Source organism: Abramis brama (assembly GCF_963993115.1).
Source record: "Abramis brama genome assembly, chromosome: 9".
Lineage (NCBI taxonomy): Eukaryota > Metazoa > Chordata > Actinopteri > Cypriniformes > Leuciscidae > Abramis > Abramis brama.
The window spans coordinates 30,303,202-30,319,941 of NC_139971.1; the positions used below are offsets into that span (position 1 = coordinate 30,303,202).

Here is a 16,740-nt window from a genome sequence, read left to right on the forward strand (position 1 = left end):
ATTCTCAGTGAATCATTCGTGTGCTAATCCCATCAGTCTGAGTGAAACTGGGGCTCGAAGAGCCATTAAAGACAATAAGGAGAGAACAGGAATTGCAACTTTGCTGAGATCTTAACCTTAAAAGATTCTTTACCGTTATGTACGGAAGCATATTTGAAATAGTTTCTTAAATTTGTAACCCTTCACATGGCATTACATTAGTTGTGCTGGTCACACTTGTTTAAGCTCAGAGACCTGAACACTGAGCTTACTCCAATAGTGGACTTATGATAATACAAATGTAAGAGATAGCACTGAGTTGATTACATGAGAACTGAACAGGTGGTTAATGGTGTGGTTTTGGAGTATATGACCTATAGTGGTCGAGTAGCATTTATTTACATATGTGCAGTGTGTTGAAGCATCACACACTACTATTAAAACATTTGGGGTCAGTTATTTTTAAAGAAATTGTTTCCTTCAGCAAGGATGCATTATACTGATCAAAAGTGACATTTAAAAAAAAGACATTTTACAAAAGATTTCTATATCAAATAAATAACTATTTTGAACTTAAAAGAATCCTGGAAAGAAAATGTATCACTGTTTCCACAATTTTAAGCAGCACATCAGTTTTAAATATTCATAATAATATGAAATGTTCACTGAAGACTGGAGTAATAATGCTGAAAATTCATGTTATTAAATGTTTATATCACAGGAATAAATAACAGACTTCAAAAACATTTAAAAAATAATCTTACTGACCCCAAACTTTTGAACAGTATAAATGCTAAACATTATATATCTAATCACTAATTGAGTTTTCGGTTTCCTCCTGCAGTGGTTGATCCTAAAAAAAATTAAAAATCCTGCTTGACCTGTTGGACTTCTCATTATCTTCATGTCTGGATCATCACACATAGGCTGTACACTGACAGCCCTTTAGTGATTGTTGATACTGTTGCAATGGCAGGTTGATGTTTAGATGTCGTATCTGCATATCTGCATTTCTGCAAATACTAAACATAGCTTCATTTTGGCACCGGAAGTTTTCTAAGCAGCAAAGCAGAATATGAAAATTTGACTTCATTAACTGTATGCAACAGAAAGTCTGAGAGCACAAGTTGTTATAGACATACTTTAGGTTTGAGTTGAGTTTGGTTGAGTTGTGGCTGTCTGGGATGCATCAAGATGATTGTGCAATACCTGATTCTCAGGACACAACTCTTCTGTCCCCGCTTGATGTCAAAATGAGATTAAAGAAAATCAGATCTGCAGTGGAATCTGGTAAACAGTTTAATGAACTTGAACGGTGTGTCTGTGTGTCCCCGTCAGAGGGTTTATGTGCCACTAGTACAAGTACACAGAGATTTGAGAGGGCTGGGAATTAAGCTTTTGAAGGGGCACCATAGACTTGTCAGGGTTTTTGACAGGAATGAAAACGAGGTTTTGAGGGATAGAAGTACACTGCATTCAATGGATTGTGGTGTTTAACTACATGCTAACTGTTCAACTGACAAAACATCCTTCCAAAAAACCTTTCAATAGACAGAAAGTATGTCATCCACCCTGACTAACGTCTATTGCATTTGTTTCTCATTTCATCACTTGTCTTGCCCTCACAGTCAAACTCCTGAGTCTCACTCCATTCAGAAATGCAACAATACTCACACTGGACTGTGCTCTGAAGGTTTTAAGGGTTAATACACAGAAGGAAAAAAACGTAGTCATCATTATCTAAATTCCACACCTGTGCTTTCTTTCTTCTCCAGAACACAAAAGGAGAAATTTTTAAGAATGGCTTTTCAATGAAACAATAAATAAATAAATAAATATATATTATACTATAATTTATTGTTGAGTGAACTAATGTGATAATACAAAGATTCCCACCACAAAAGACATGAGACCTTTGGTTATGACGGTGTTCGAAAGCAAGTGGCCAGTTGCGTTTGAGCGTGCAGTGTGTGTGTGTAGAGGGAGGGGCCATTTCCTCGTGTCTTTGTGGCAGAGTTTCAGTCAGTCTGTGGTTTATAGAGGACCGGATGGCTTGAATGAAGAAAACGGCTCTTATATTTTACTCATTGTCCTGGGTTTATTTGGACTAATTTTAACAGACAGAAGGTGAGATTACTCTGGTTAAACACTGATCACAACCTTACCCCTGCTAGTCTTGTGTTTTCATTGGTTGACAGTATAATTCAACTTGGCAACAGTACATTAGCGGAGGACGCTGAAAAAGCTTTTGTGTATTTTGACACAAATTTAGTTTTAGTTTTATTCTTTGTGAGTGTGACATTGTTCGATTTGCATTAATTTTTATCTTATTTTATTTTGTAATTGTTCTGTTATTTACATGAATATTTTAAATGATAGGAATCTACTTCATTTATTTTTTCTTCCTCAGACATTTGGTCACCTGTCTGCTTTATTGTCTACTTTCTCGTGGGTTTGTTTTCCTACATGTAAGAACAAGTTTAAGCAGTTCACATTTTTCAGTCTTGTTAGTTTGCATTTTTCATCTAGCACCATTGCATGGCAAAGGAAATGCATTTTACATACGTGTATTTTGTTAACTTCCTTCAAGTTTTTATTGCCTCTTTATGTTCCTGTATTGCAGGACGAGCTCTGAAACACTTTTGCTCGCTATTCCTGCTCCTTATGGTCAGTTCCCACTTCGTTTTGCGAACTAAATGAGCTGTTCTGTGTTGGTACTTTCCCACAAGGTTTTTATTGATAGTACAGAACCTGGAAATTTTACTATTCAAAGTAAGGTTGATAATTATGTTGCTATTTGTAACCATAACTAGTTAAAATTGGATGTTATGTGTCAAACTTCCACGTACAAAAATGAAATGAGTTTAGTGACCAAAGGTCAGACATTAATCCTTTACTGGAACAAACTGTTGCTATCAGATGTTGTTCTGATAATGAAGCCATTATCGTTAACTGAGCTCTCTGTATATGTCAGGTCAGACCACAGACTTCTTTTTCCTTTCTATACTTAGCTAGGAATGCCAAAGTTGGCACAAATCTGTGTTTTAGACTCTGGGAATGCGTAACATTTGAACTTTTTCCCATGCTCACATTTTAGCTGCAATTATTAGTTTACATTCACTAGACCACACGTGGTTTGACATCGACCTGGCTCACTCTTCTATCATTACAGCTGCAAAACCCAGCGAGACATTTCTAATAGATATACATGCAGTTGATTTCTCTGTTGTGATCCAGGCCATGCCCTGAGGTTAGCTGCATTATTCACCTGAGGATGCTTTAGATGTTTTGTTAGGCAGGTATGCTTATACAAACAAGCTAAGGTAGTTAATTCCAGCAAAATTGCCAAGCTGCCTTTTCTGGTAAATCTACCTCATCTCCAACCACTTTCCATCTTTTATCCGTATATCAGACATCAGCACCAAAATGCTGTTAAAACTATGATACTAATTGCCGGAAATGGCCTTTAAGCACCTTCGACGAAAAAGGTTAAAACCATGGTAATTTGTCTTGTGTAAAATAACGACACGCATAACTGTATAACGGATAGAGCGAGAGTTTCAGAGTTTGGTCTGATTTTAGTAAGAAAATCTTTAACTCTTCTAGTAATAGGTCTAAAAATTAATCTGTTCAGATTAGGGGTGTCGCAATATACCGGTGTTGACGATAATCGTGATATTCAAAGCGTGAAATATCGACATCGTGTTAATTTAGAGTGTGACAATATACCGGTATTGGCGATAACCACAATGTTTAAAATGAATAGGACTCTTATGATAACATGACACGTAAATACTACAGCGCCAGTACCTGGTTGACCTCTCAGATGTCAGTATTGCACCCGTGGACACCTATCAAATAAGAAGACGACGCAGCGCTCGTCCGCGCGCGCAGCTATAGTGAAACACTCTGTCCACACCCGAACAAAGTAAGCTCGCTAGTATTAAGAACAGAGTTCTTCGACTTCAAAGAAAACAGCACCTTAAAGGTGGTCGCACACCGGACGAGAAGCGCAGCGCCACGTCTTTAAAATTAAAACACATTCTGTATGAGTGTAGCCTACACACACCGGCGGCCGCGGCGCCCAGCAACGGCTCAGGACCTTGTTCAAAATCCTGCCGCGACACAGAGCGTCATTTACATCGTTTTATATTAAATTTACATTATATTTGTCTCAAATCATCGATTTCACCCTGTGCTGCAATATACATTTAATTTTACATTAATTTACAGAAATCAGCTGCTTGAATGAAAATTGCTGATGTTTATCGGATTTACAGGTGATTTTTCTCAATGCATTCAGTTAACGGATGCTCTGAGGTAAAGTGTTCAGATCACAGACTCAGCAACTATTGTATTTAATTGTACAGTATAATCATAACATAGTACAGACATTATCTCAATTCCATAATGTCCTTAAACATAATGATATTGCAGGCCATAAACTGAGAAAGTGCGCGTCCGGTGTGCGATACCTCGAGTTGTCATGGACGCGACGCGCCTATTATTTTACTAGTCATGGAATGGGAAACGTGACATTAACAGGGGGTTTCTGTGTTCATATATTTAATAAAGGGTGATTATTAAAATTAAGAACCCTGTTTTCTTTACTCATCTTATTTTTGTATTTGTATTTGCACTTGATTTTTTTTAATTCAAATCTGCTATCTGCATGACTTTATTGGCGCTGGTGCAACAATAGGTTTAAGAGCTTTTCAGTTCTTCAGGAAACCTTCAGACAGTGTTTTGCTTCAGTTTGAAACCAGATAACTTCACATGCTTGTCTTCCTTCACAAAAATTTGCCATAGATTGAGTACGCAAGAAGTAAAAATGCATGTGCCTTGTGTTTATCAGTATCCCTATGTTTGTTAGATAAAAAAGAAAAACTATATAAACAAAGTAAAAATGTATTTTTGAAAAAAAAAAGAAATTCTATAGATATTGCGATATATCGATATCGTGAATTCTTTTGGCCACAATAACCGTGGTGTGAAAAATCTAACATCGTGACAGCCCTAGTTCAGATGAAGAGAAGCTCTTCGTCTTTGCATCTATCCAGTTTGATGACATTTCTTTCCACATTGTCAATTTTCATTTTGAGTCCTGTGTGACAGGTTTCCAACTAAACCGTGTGAAGTGTTGTCGGCTTTTTCAAAACTTTGGCTCATGCCGTTTGACAGCATTCTTATTTATGTTAGAATGCATCTTCTAAACTTGTAAGTGTTCAAACTATTAATTTGACAATGTTTTTCACATGTAGCATCAGAACTGTTCCGGCAGTGTTGCAACTTCTTCATTTTGACAACCGGCCCTGATCACACATGATCTTTAAATAGAAAAATAATGAGAAATGTGTTAAGAACGAATGTGTGAAAGCACAACAGGCTCTTTAACCTTAATTAGGCCTATATATTAACGATTTTTGCCTGTTTCTTCAAGTTTTTTATACTTAGTAGGAAAGTACTATTGTTGTCTTTTCTGTAGTATTTTAATGTAATACTTAATTATTTACAAAAATTAATATTTGTATTTTTTTATTAATTTATATTTTATATATTAATTCAAATCCAAATTTTATGGAAGCATGGGTGGAGCTTGCCTATGCACCACTCACTGTCACAGTGCTAGTGTTGTGGATGGTTGCAGGTTTGCTAGATGTTTGCATAAGACTTTGTGTCATTGAGTAAACAGGCAATAAATAAATACGGACAAACTCACTGGGGATATATTAAAAAATATATATTTTTAGACTCTGATATCAAAATAAATTCTGATATCAGTAGCTGCTTTTACATGGACCCTAATAATTTGTTTGTAATCGAAATATCTGACTAGTAGCAGAGGAAAAAAACAAAAAATTGTTAAAGTCACATGTAACAATGTCATTCAGTTTGAAATGGTCGAATCCAATTGAAATATCCTGAAGTGGTGCGGGACAGTCTTTGCTTTAGACTCTCATCTGCAGACAGCTTGTTTTGGGCGCGGGAAGGGGCGTTTGATAAATATAACAGCACGATACACATCTTTGTGTGCTCATCATCTCCTTATTTGGACCCGAATAAAGAAAAGAAGCGATGACAGGATGATGGTTAGTATGCACCAACAATGGAAAACTTGGTATATTTGTGCAGTGAGCGCATGTCAAGAGAAAGTCATCTGTTTTAAAGCTTGTGACATAAACGCACACATCAGCCCGATCACTTATTTAGCATTCATGTAAACACTATGTTTGCATTTATCAATCAGAATGATTTCATTCCAGTTGAAACAAAAAAAACGTCCATGTAAAGTAAATGTAGCTACTAAAATACAGGCATTTAGAGGCTTTCTCCCCAGCCTTAAAAGAAAGCTTGTTTCAGTCCTAGCCACAAACTGAGCCAAAACTGAGATGAATGGACCAATCACACATGAAGCTGTTCTTACACCATCTCCACCACCATATATTTACTGCCAGCACAACAGCATCATTCATTGTCAGACACGGACAGTCCCATGCAGCCTATTGGCCTAAGATGTTTAGATTGGCCTAAGTGAAGAAAGGGGCTGAGAAAGCCATAGAAAGACTATCTTTGTGCTCACTAATGCATTAACATCCCCATGCTTTAATTTAACAGGACATGGGCTCTTCATTTGCATGCGTGCCCTTTGACAAGATGGTTTACAGTAGAAAGCAACACACTTGGATTTCCTGTTTATTGCATCCAAATGGGTTTCTAAGATGTCAAAAAGAGGGCTAGACTTTCAATATAACTGTTAATGTTGTGTGTGCATGTGTATTTTATGTTTATGGACTCAAAATGAATCTTTTTGCTGTTCTGACTATGAGTCAACAAGTCATTTTTTGAGGAATTTTGGAGAGGTTAACTATGTGCTGCTGCACTCTTTTATTCTAAAGCCCCATTCATTCCCCAAGGATGATATACAGTAGCTTTAACAATAATAGTTTTACTATACTGATTCTATGAGAATAGGGAAGCCCACACTATAACAATATCTCAGAATTACGTGATATAAAGTCACAGTTGTGTGTTATGAAGTCAGAATTGTGTGATATTAAGTCACAATTCCTTATAATTGGACTTTATAACACGCAATTGTGACTTTATATCTTGCAATTCTGACATTTTTTCAGAATTGTTAGATATAAACTCGCAATTGCAAGTTATAAAGTTCAATTATAAGGAATTGCGACTTTATATCACGCAATTCTGAGATAAAAAGTCAGAACTGCGAGATGTAAACTCGCAATTGTGAGGGAAAAAAAGTCGCAGTTACCTTTTTTCATTTTTATTCTGTGGCGGAAACTAGCTTCCATAGTGTGCACTAATGATGTCAACGTTGCAATGGCATTATTATCTTGTCTGCAAATATTATGCAGTTGCTTTTTTATTTCTTGTAGAAAAGCAAAGTCAGTTTACTCTGCGGCCATATTTGCAATGCCTTCAGGCATGCAATACCAACTCCTACCTACAGTTAGTCTGGCTATCACCAGACCAAGCTCAATCTTTTAAGATTGAACATTGTTCTAGGGAGTCTGCTATGTATTTTCTGCTGCACAAGAGGCGTGATCAACGGGCATAGTTCAAATGACTCTGTACAAATTGGATAGTCCATAAGACCAACGATCCAGGTGACGTACTTTGCAGAGTGACGTGAAAACTCCAGGCAGGAAATGTGTAACCAAACGTGTTGATCAGCGGTTTGCAGAAGCAGCAATGGAATCGAGCTATTTTTGCAAGTTATGCAAAAAAACATGAAAGTTAGTGGTATTTACACCCACTTGAGCGAGTTGTTTGCTAAAAAGAAGCCATTGAGCATCGTCGAGAGGTTAAAAGGAATTGGACAGAACCGTAATGGCTCTGGAATTGGATTGGATTAAACCCGCCAATAGCGCACCAGGTGAATAAGCCAGTTTGTGATTGGTTCCCGCAAATTTGTAAAGGAAGCAGCAGAGATAAATGTACAGGTTTCCAGCCTGAGCTGCAGGGCAAAATCAAATCGCCAGCAGATCAGGCTGGGTTTACTACAGTACTTAAATGGGGAAATACTGAAGTTTAAAAAACTGCTTGCCAAATTTACATTTAAATCAGCAAAATCTTACATGAACTTTCCCATAAATGCCATCTAAGCAGCTGCAGTTGCAGTACGTAAAAGTACATTCTGCTTCACATGAAAGTACATTACGGAAGCAAAATAAGGTGAATTCTGAAGGAGAAGTCACGTTAACTTAATTTCTTAACATCAATGTATTTTATTAAAAAGTAACAACTTGCTCCGCTTCTGAAATAACTTTTTGGATGATATCACCAGGTCCTCTTATTTTTAAACCCCTTCCCCAAAAAACCTGCCAGAGACCATTTTAAGATCAAGTCATTTTCTAAAGGATAAATCCAAGTCCCTCCCAACATTTTATCAGTGTAAAAATGACCTGAAAACCATACTTGAGTAAAAGTACAGATGCCATACAGCAAAAATGACTTTTACAAGTTATACAAGTTACAAGTCACCAATTCTAATATGACTTGAGTAAAGGCCTTGAGTACTGTTAAAATCAGATACTCTTAAGTATTTTACTCGTGCTGAATGTAGGCTCAAACATGCACTAGTCCTCAACAACTAAAGCCCCTTTCACACAGAGATTCCGGAAAATACACGGATAATGTGTCCCGGGATCGTTTGATTTTGGTTCGTTCACTCTGCCAGTGATTTTCTGGAATCTGTGAGTGCGTTCACACACATCCCGTAAAGACACGTGACGTCAGGATGTGATAACTCCTGTCAGATGTCAGTTCTGCTGATAACTCCTCTTCGTCACTTCGTCATCACTGACTTCAGTCATATTTTCATCTCAAATGAAACACCTGCGATTCAGCAACTACCTGCTCACATTTGCGTAAAGTAGCCTTGTTGACAAGTTTGGGTAAGGGCAAAACGCACAATATATAGTACACTCTATGCCCCGTAGATGGTGATATCACTTCTTCTGTAGCAGAAATAAACTGCTGCAGAAAAAGTTAGGTGCCATGCAAAATGTAAAGAGTAATTGGATCACTGATCACAAAAGTAATGGAGTAAAGAGTGCATATACTTATTCAAAAATGTTGTCAAGTAGAGAGTAAAAGTTGCTAATATCTTTGATACTCAGTAAAACTGCAAAGTAGCCAAAAAGATACTTAAATACGGTAACTAATTACATTTACTCAAACATTTTACACCGGAAATGTCACATTATGAAAGTTAAATGGGTTGCAAAGGCATTTCATCAGGGTTCGAAATGACTTAGGACTCTTGGGGGGTCCCCTAAAATTTAATTATTAAATTATTAAAAATTCTGAAGACTACAAAATTATCTGGACCAATGTTGAAGGTGGGATAATGGTCTTGGGATGTTTTTCATGGTTTGGGCTAGGCCCAGTATTGTAGTGGTGTCTGGAGAAGTGGCTATAATCTAACACGTAAACCTCTAACTCTGGAGCAACAAAGTTACAAGTTCTTTTTCCTCTTTTTCTCTCCATGCAGGATTCTAAATTAAGAAAAATAATATTAGCTTCCTAGATAGCTTACCAAGCTCTATATACTCATTCATGCTCAAATCACATTCACTTTAATCAACTCACAGACTTGAATTAAGTCCTGGTTATCTTTCGTAATCACTGACTGGACAAGTAGGTTGTTAAGCTAGCTTTGAATACACTAGTGAGTCTACTGTAGCTGCTAGATCTGCTATGGAAGCTTGTTTCCGCCACAGAATAAAACATTTTAAAAGATAATTGCGACTTTTTATCTCACAATTGCGAGATTACATCTCGCAATTCTGACTTTATTTCTCAGAATTGCGAGATATAAAGTCAGAATTGCGAGATATAAAGTCAGAATTGCGTGAAATAAAGTCGCAATTGCGTCTTATAAAGTCAGAATTCTGACTTTTTTTCTCGCAATGGCGACTTTATATCACGCAATTCTGACTTTATAACACATAATTGTGAGTTTATATCTCGCAATTCTGACATCTTTTCTCAGAATTGTGAGATATAGTCTAAAGTCTAAGGGACGGATTTTTTTTTTTTTTTTTTTTTTACCTCAGAATAGTTTATATCTCACAATTCTGACTTTATAAACACGCAATTGCGACTTTATATCATGCAATTCTGACTTCATATCTCCCAATTGAGTATTATAAAGTCAGAATTGCGAGATATAAACATGCATTTCTAAGAAAAAAAAGTCAAAATTTCAAGTATATTTCTCGCAATTGCGAGTTTATATCTCATAATTCTGACTTTATAACACGCAATTGCGACTTTATATCACGCAATTTTTACTTAACACACAATTGCGACTTTATAACCTGCAATTGCGACTTTATATCACGTAATTCTGAGATAAAAAGTCAGAATTGTGAGATGTAAACTCGCAATTGTGAGAAAAAAAAGTCAGAATTGTGAGATTAAAAAGTCGCAATTACCTTGGGACAAGCTTCCATAGTCTGCTGTTAGCTGGCAGATCATTTGGCTTCCTATTATTTTACTATAAGCAATTATGGAGATATAAACATAATCGAAGCACTTACAGGATTTTCATTCAGGATTTCACTCTTTGTGAGGTTTCGTTTTGCTGCGTTCAGCTACAGTACGTGTCTGCGGGAGCACCACAACAACAATCTGTGACGCTGTATGAACTCACTCGGCTAATAGCTGCCCTGATTGCTGCCTCGCGCAAGGAAATAAATGAATTACTGTTATAAATATAAAACGTCACTAAAGACCTATAATTTTCACTATAATTTTTTATGTTAAAATATATTTGTCGGGGACCCCCCAAAATCCCAAAATAAATTCTTATGGGGGGTCCCTAATGACTTATGGAGGGTCCGGGACCCCCCCCCCCCACACACCCCCCTCATTTCGAACCCTGCATTTCATGTTGTCTTGATGTTGATGTATAAATGGTCTGTACTTTTTTTTTGATTTTGTTACTTTTTTACTTATTCTTTGTCCAGGAGACTTGTTAGTGTACTGATGTTTTGGAATGATTGAAGTTTTGCTCGTACAATGTGAGAACCACATGAGAAAAAAAGTTATTTTACATGTTTTCTATCCCGTCGCGGAAACAACCATCCATAGAACAAAGATAATTTGCATGCAGTTATTTTTCCATATTTAAAACAGAACTGAATTCCTCATGCAACATAATGACCCATGTCATTTTTAGATCTGAGCTTTTCTAGGCCATCTGTCATTGTCTACAGATATGTGCGTGCCTTATTTGCCAAAGCTTCAGGAAACATTTTTCAGGAAACATTTCTTGGTTGAGGTGAACAAAAAAGCTTCCTCATAGCTTGAATATTGATCATCCAAACAATCTGAAACACTTTGCTTGTTCTGCAATTGACACAGAGGAACTTGTGGTTATTTTTAGCTTTTTGTTTCAAGTTGAAGTCACTTTTAGTTTCAAGGCCACTTTTATACCGGCCCTGACTGAGATCAGGAGCACAAAAAACAGACCTCTTGCATTTCACTTCTGCACAGAAGCCAGAAGCCGGTATTTGCATGTTCATATTACTCAATTGAAGTCTGCATACAGTATGGCTTTTACAGTATATCAAATAAACTGCTTTTGAAATGGCTACCATTCCATTTATTTCCATCCTTCTTTTGTCTCCTGCAGCAGTTGGCAGAAGCAGTCCTGATGAGCAAGGTCGTCCAAATAAGTTGAATCGTGGATGCAGATTCAGCAATAAGAGCCAAACTGGAGTAAATGGAAGAGTTTCAGACAAACGGCCACCACTGCATCCCAAACCACAAGGTAGAGAGTTGCGCACAATATGCATACATGCATAAATCCTTACTCCGCTCCACAGTGTTGATAACTACTCATGCAAATCCGTACAAATTTACCAGAAGTACATGCTAAACCACTACACACAAACATGTCTTCCCCTTTACAACAGTCTCTGAACACTAAATGTTACCACTAACGGAATTCAAATCAGCATGGCTACTGATTAATGCTGAAATAACACTGCTGAAATGTGTAAAGCATTCTCAGAGTGTCCTTGAACCCAAGCTTGATTACTAAGCAGAGTGTGTTTGAAAAGTGTGAATGATTTCCTAGTGATATGCATCACAGTTAAACATTTGTGAAGTTCCTTTGGTTTTAAATAAAATACAGACAATCCTAGACTCTAATAATGTCTTTACTTTTCATGTTTACTGAAAAGTGTTCAGAACATTGACTGCATACACGATTGTTGGTTTCAAAATGTTTCAAAGATCGACATTGGGCCGGAACAGAATTCCTCCTTCATAGATCAGAAATTGTATCGTTCCTCTATATTCCCATGTAAAATTAAAGGCAAAAAGTCCACTGACATAAACCTCAAAGACCACACTCACTTAATTAGAGATGTGTGAATTGAGTGGGCACCCACTATTTATATCTGGATGGAGCCTTGAGCTCTGCAGTATCTCCACCCCATAAGATTGACTGAGAGTAGCTGTGATTCGCTCACTACAGGTAGAGACAGAAGCTTCCAGATGCACTTGATCTCACCTTGCTGAAAATTTTCAGGTTCCATCGCAGCACACTAAAGCTGCACTGCCACCTTGTGGTGATTACAGCTTCCAGTTTAATAACACTAAACCAAGTGCTTCCTTAAAACATCTTCACTGAGGGGTTCAATATGAGAAAATATTTCATAGAATTTCCATTTGGGCAATTTGTTTTAAGTTTCCTTGCATTTTGGTATGCGGCTTGAGCTGTCGTAAAAGCTCAGGGCTGGTTTGCCCTTAGGTAAGACACTTCACATCGCGTGATCCTGGGTGCTTATCCCTAAGTTCATGCTGCTTATGCCACTCTAGTGAAATGGCATGGAGATTGTGGAAACTGATTCCAACTGATTTCATCTATAAAGCAGTTCTGCTAAAAATGATGTCATTGTCCAGCTCAGTTCAGTTATCATACAACAGCGTCAGTACAGTCAGATCAATAATATTGTTGAATATTAAGTGACCCCAACTAAGCAAGCCAGAGGCGACAGTGGCAAGGAACCCAAACTTCATCAGGTGACAGAATGGAGAAAACAAACCTTGGGAGAAACCAGGCTCAGTCTGGTGGCCAGTTCTCCTCTAGCCAATGAACGAACACGGTGTCTTTATGATTCAGGTGGCATCACAAGTCAGAATTCAGATCAGGATCTGTAGGATTCAGATATTAATTCAGTTCCTTTTGCTTGAAGATCAATTCATCATGCAGGCATGGAGCCGAAAGCTGGCCATAGGGTCTGTGCGGAGGACCTGTCTGGTTCTTGTGGTCTCTGCTGAGGATCTGTGCCGATGGCTGTCAGGTCGACGAGGCCTTCACAGGGGATTGTCTAGTAGACAAGGTCTCTGCTGACATTCAGGGCTGCGTTTTGGTCATATCTAGGTGCAGGTCCACCTTCTGATCTGGATATGGCCCGGATCCGGCTGACTACGGTAACCTCAGGATAAGGATGAGACAGACAGACTAATATTAGCTTAGATGCCATTCTTCTTACGATGTAACAAGTACATCGGGTGTTATACAGTAGGAAGTGTTCCTGGTTCCGGTTGACCTAATTTAGTCAGTCTAACAATCATTTAACTGATTTGAAAAATTGAAATTGGTAATGTGTTGTGTATGCCAGGTTAAAGAGATGTGTTTTTAGTCTAAATTTAAACTGACAGAGTGTGTCTGCTTCCCGAACAAGGCTAGGAAGACTATTCCAATCTCAATCTCTTTTCACCTTCCAGTCATGCTGTTTGCTATAGCATGTAAATATAATCTCTGTTCTCTTTGTGATTTTCTGCAGTTCCTCCTAAGCCAGCACACCTTCAGAGTCCTTTGACGGAAGTCTCCTTTCCTCTGGCTGCTGGAACGTTACTCATCATACCCAGCATGGAGGGGGGAGGAGTAGAAGGAGGAGTAGGGAAGGGCCGAGTGTCCGACCTCATCAGTCGCTTTGAGGTGAACAGGTAAACGGATCAGTTTCTACTTCTCTTTTCTCTGTTCAGGGAAATGTAGATACTGACATTCTCACAAATAAGTTATTTGATCTTGTTTGGTTTTCCTGAAGTTTACCTTGAAAGCACTGTAAGTCGCTTTGGATAAACACGTCTGGCTGATGATCAGTGTTTAACATAATATAGATTCTGCCCTATAGTTTGAGTTCATGTGTACTCTACCATTCAAAAGTTTGGGTCAGTAAGATCTATTTTTATTTTTTTCTGAAAGAACAAATGTCTCACAAAGGTTGTAAAAACAGTTAAGTAAAATCAAAAATATATCACCACACACGTATCTTCTTTGACCTTACACAAGAAGATAAAAAAGCAGAAGCTAGTTGTAACTTTAACGTCCAGTGTACAATTCAGTGTTTCATAAGCATTGTGGAAAGAACTGGTTTTGTATGAGACATTTACTTTTGTGTTTGATAACTTCAACACGAGAGGTAAGATTAATTTACCAATTTATGTCTAGCCATCTTTTTTCTGGTACAACTACATTGAAAGTGCTTAAAGCTGCGTACTTCAGTGTGCAAAGATTGATACTTTTGAATGGCTCATGTCTTACTCTAAATTATGTTTTACTGCCAATAGAGCTGTTCATTCATTTGTAGGCCAAACTCTCCCATTGGAATTTCTAATAGGTTTTTAAGAGTTTAAAGTCTGTGGCTGAAGAGACTTCCACATGTTATTCTACAACATTAATAGTGTTGTATAGCATGTCTCTTAGTTGTTGAGGACTAGTGCATGTTTGAGCCCACATTTAGTACTAGTAAAATACTCAAGTACTGTTAAAATCAGATACTCTAAGGCCTGGTTTCACAGACAGGCCTTAGATTAAGCCAGGATTAGGCATTTGTTCAATTAGGACATTTAAGTAGCTTTTATAAACATGCATTACTGGTCCATGCATTACAAGAAAAAATCATTACTGGTGTGCATCTTGAGACAGAACAATTGCAATGACATGTTTTATGCCAGTACAAGTATCTTTCGGTTAAGACAGCTGAAACAAGGCTTGTGAAACCGAGGGTTAGACTTTTACTCAAGTCTCATTGGCATTGGTGACGTGTAACTTGTAATGGAGTCATTTTCACTGTAAAGTATCTGTACTTTTACTCAAATATGGTTTTCAGGAACTCTTTACACCTCTGAACATTATTTACACTGTCACTCAAACATGAATTTTGAAATCATTGAATTATATCATAGAATGTTGAACACTAATTCATGTCTAAACACATAAACTCACATCCTTGTAGTAGTTATGTTGCGTCATATGTTTTAAAAGCATACAACAGTTTCCAAAATCACATTAGGGACAACTGTGTGTACATTTTCTATAGCAAAACCACTATGAACATCTAATTTCCAAGGACACTCATGGTCCCATTGTACCAAATTTAGTTAGTTAGGAAGTTTTTTTATTGTATATTTACAGATGCATTTGATTTGAATTCTATAATACCAAGTTGAATTTTATATTAATACCAAGTTCAAGTTGCACTATTCATAGAGTGATCTTTGATCTGTACGTTGCATAAACAGCCTACATTTAGGCTTATTTATTTAACTGTATTATATTGGCAGAAGAATTGTTTACTGTGATTCATTATTAATACATTTAATTATTTAATAAACATTGGTGTCCTCTATCATATTGCTTTCGCTGCTATTTTATGAAATGTATAAGCCTCTTGAAGCAGTGTATTACTGTTTTTACCATTGTTATGTGGGTTTAAGCACTAATGGCCCTTAACCATGATGCATCTGCTTTACTGCTGTAATATTCACTACAGTCATCTGCTATAAGTCTGTAGCTTAGCATTGGTGTCAGGTCACTGAGTTAGCTCATATGAAACCAAATGGCCACCGTAACAAAATGGACTGACCATTAACCCCAGTTCCGCACAAATAATTCCCTGCAAGCCCTTATCCTGTTTTGCCTGCCTTTCTAGTGCATTGTTTTGTGTGTGGGTCAGAATCTGTGCAGGAATTCATCCTGTAAGCTCTGAAGCAAAGTGAGGGAGCAAGGGTTGATGGAGTAAAGCAGGGTCTAAAATTTCTGCAGCTGTTTGGCCTGGTCCAACACATACTTACTGTATGAATGCTAAACAAAGAGCCATGACCCCAGACAACTGCAGGGGGTTGGTTTACAACCTCATGGGAAAAAACAATGAAATCCATACTGTCCTACTTGTGTGGCTTCATATGATAGCAAAATTTTTGCCTAGGATGTAACTACTTTTTATCATACCAGATTAATAAGACTTAGATTTTGTTAGCAATCCACAGGTCTGAAGTGTTTTGAGCGAAACACTGAACAATATATTAGATAGCATATATTAATCTGTCTCAGCGGTCCAGAGCTCAACGGTATATTAATAGCCGTCTGTAATCTGGAGTGTTAACTGTGGTGCTCCGTACACTCAGATCCACATCTCTGTTCTCTATCTCACAGGAAACGCTATCTGATCTAGAGGGCAGGTGGGCCATAGACAGGGAAACAGCTGGAGGTGCAGGATATCTGTGTGTGTGTGTGTGTGTGTGTGTGTGTGTGTGTATGTGTATGTGTGTGTGTGTGTGTGCTTGTGTGTGTGTGCTTGTGTGTGTGTGCTTGTGTGTGTGTGTGCTTGTGTGTGTGTGTGCTTGTGTGTGTGTGCGCTTGTGTGTGTGCATGTACCACAAAGCCTTATGTTGTGGCTTCATTTTGTTCGGTTTATTCTTGCTTACATG

The 16,740-nt window shown here is 37.6% G+C and overlaps 1 protein-coding gene across 12 annotated transcripts in view; it reads left to right on the forward strand.

Annotated features, from left to right (window-relative positions):
- fgd4a (FYVE, RhoGEF and PH domain containing 4a) overlaps positions 1–16,740 on the forward strand; it is a 56,527-nt gene that overhangs the window by 25,640 nt on the left and 14,147 nt on the right. For 6 of the 12 annotated variants that reach the window (XM_084124126.1, XM_084124132.1, XM_084124129.1 and 3 more), the window contains exons 3-4: positions 11,648–11,785; positions 13,812–13,974. In XM_084124126.1, coding sequence (XP_083980252.1) covers positions 11,648–11,785; positions 13,812–13,974 — 301 coding nt within the window. Of the gene's footprint in view, positions 1–1,973; positions 2,107–11,647; positions 11,786–13,811; positions 13,975–14,023; positions 14,451–16,465; positions 16,492–16,740 lie in introns of those variants that run through there. The other 6 variants (XM_084124122.1, XM_084124123.1, XM_084124131.1 and 3 more) reach the window with 5 other exon arrangements.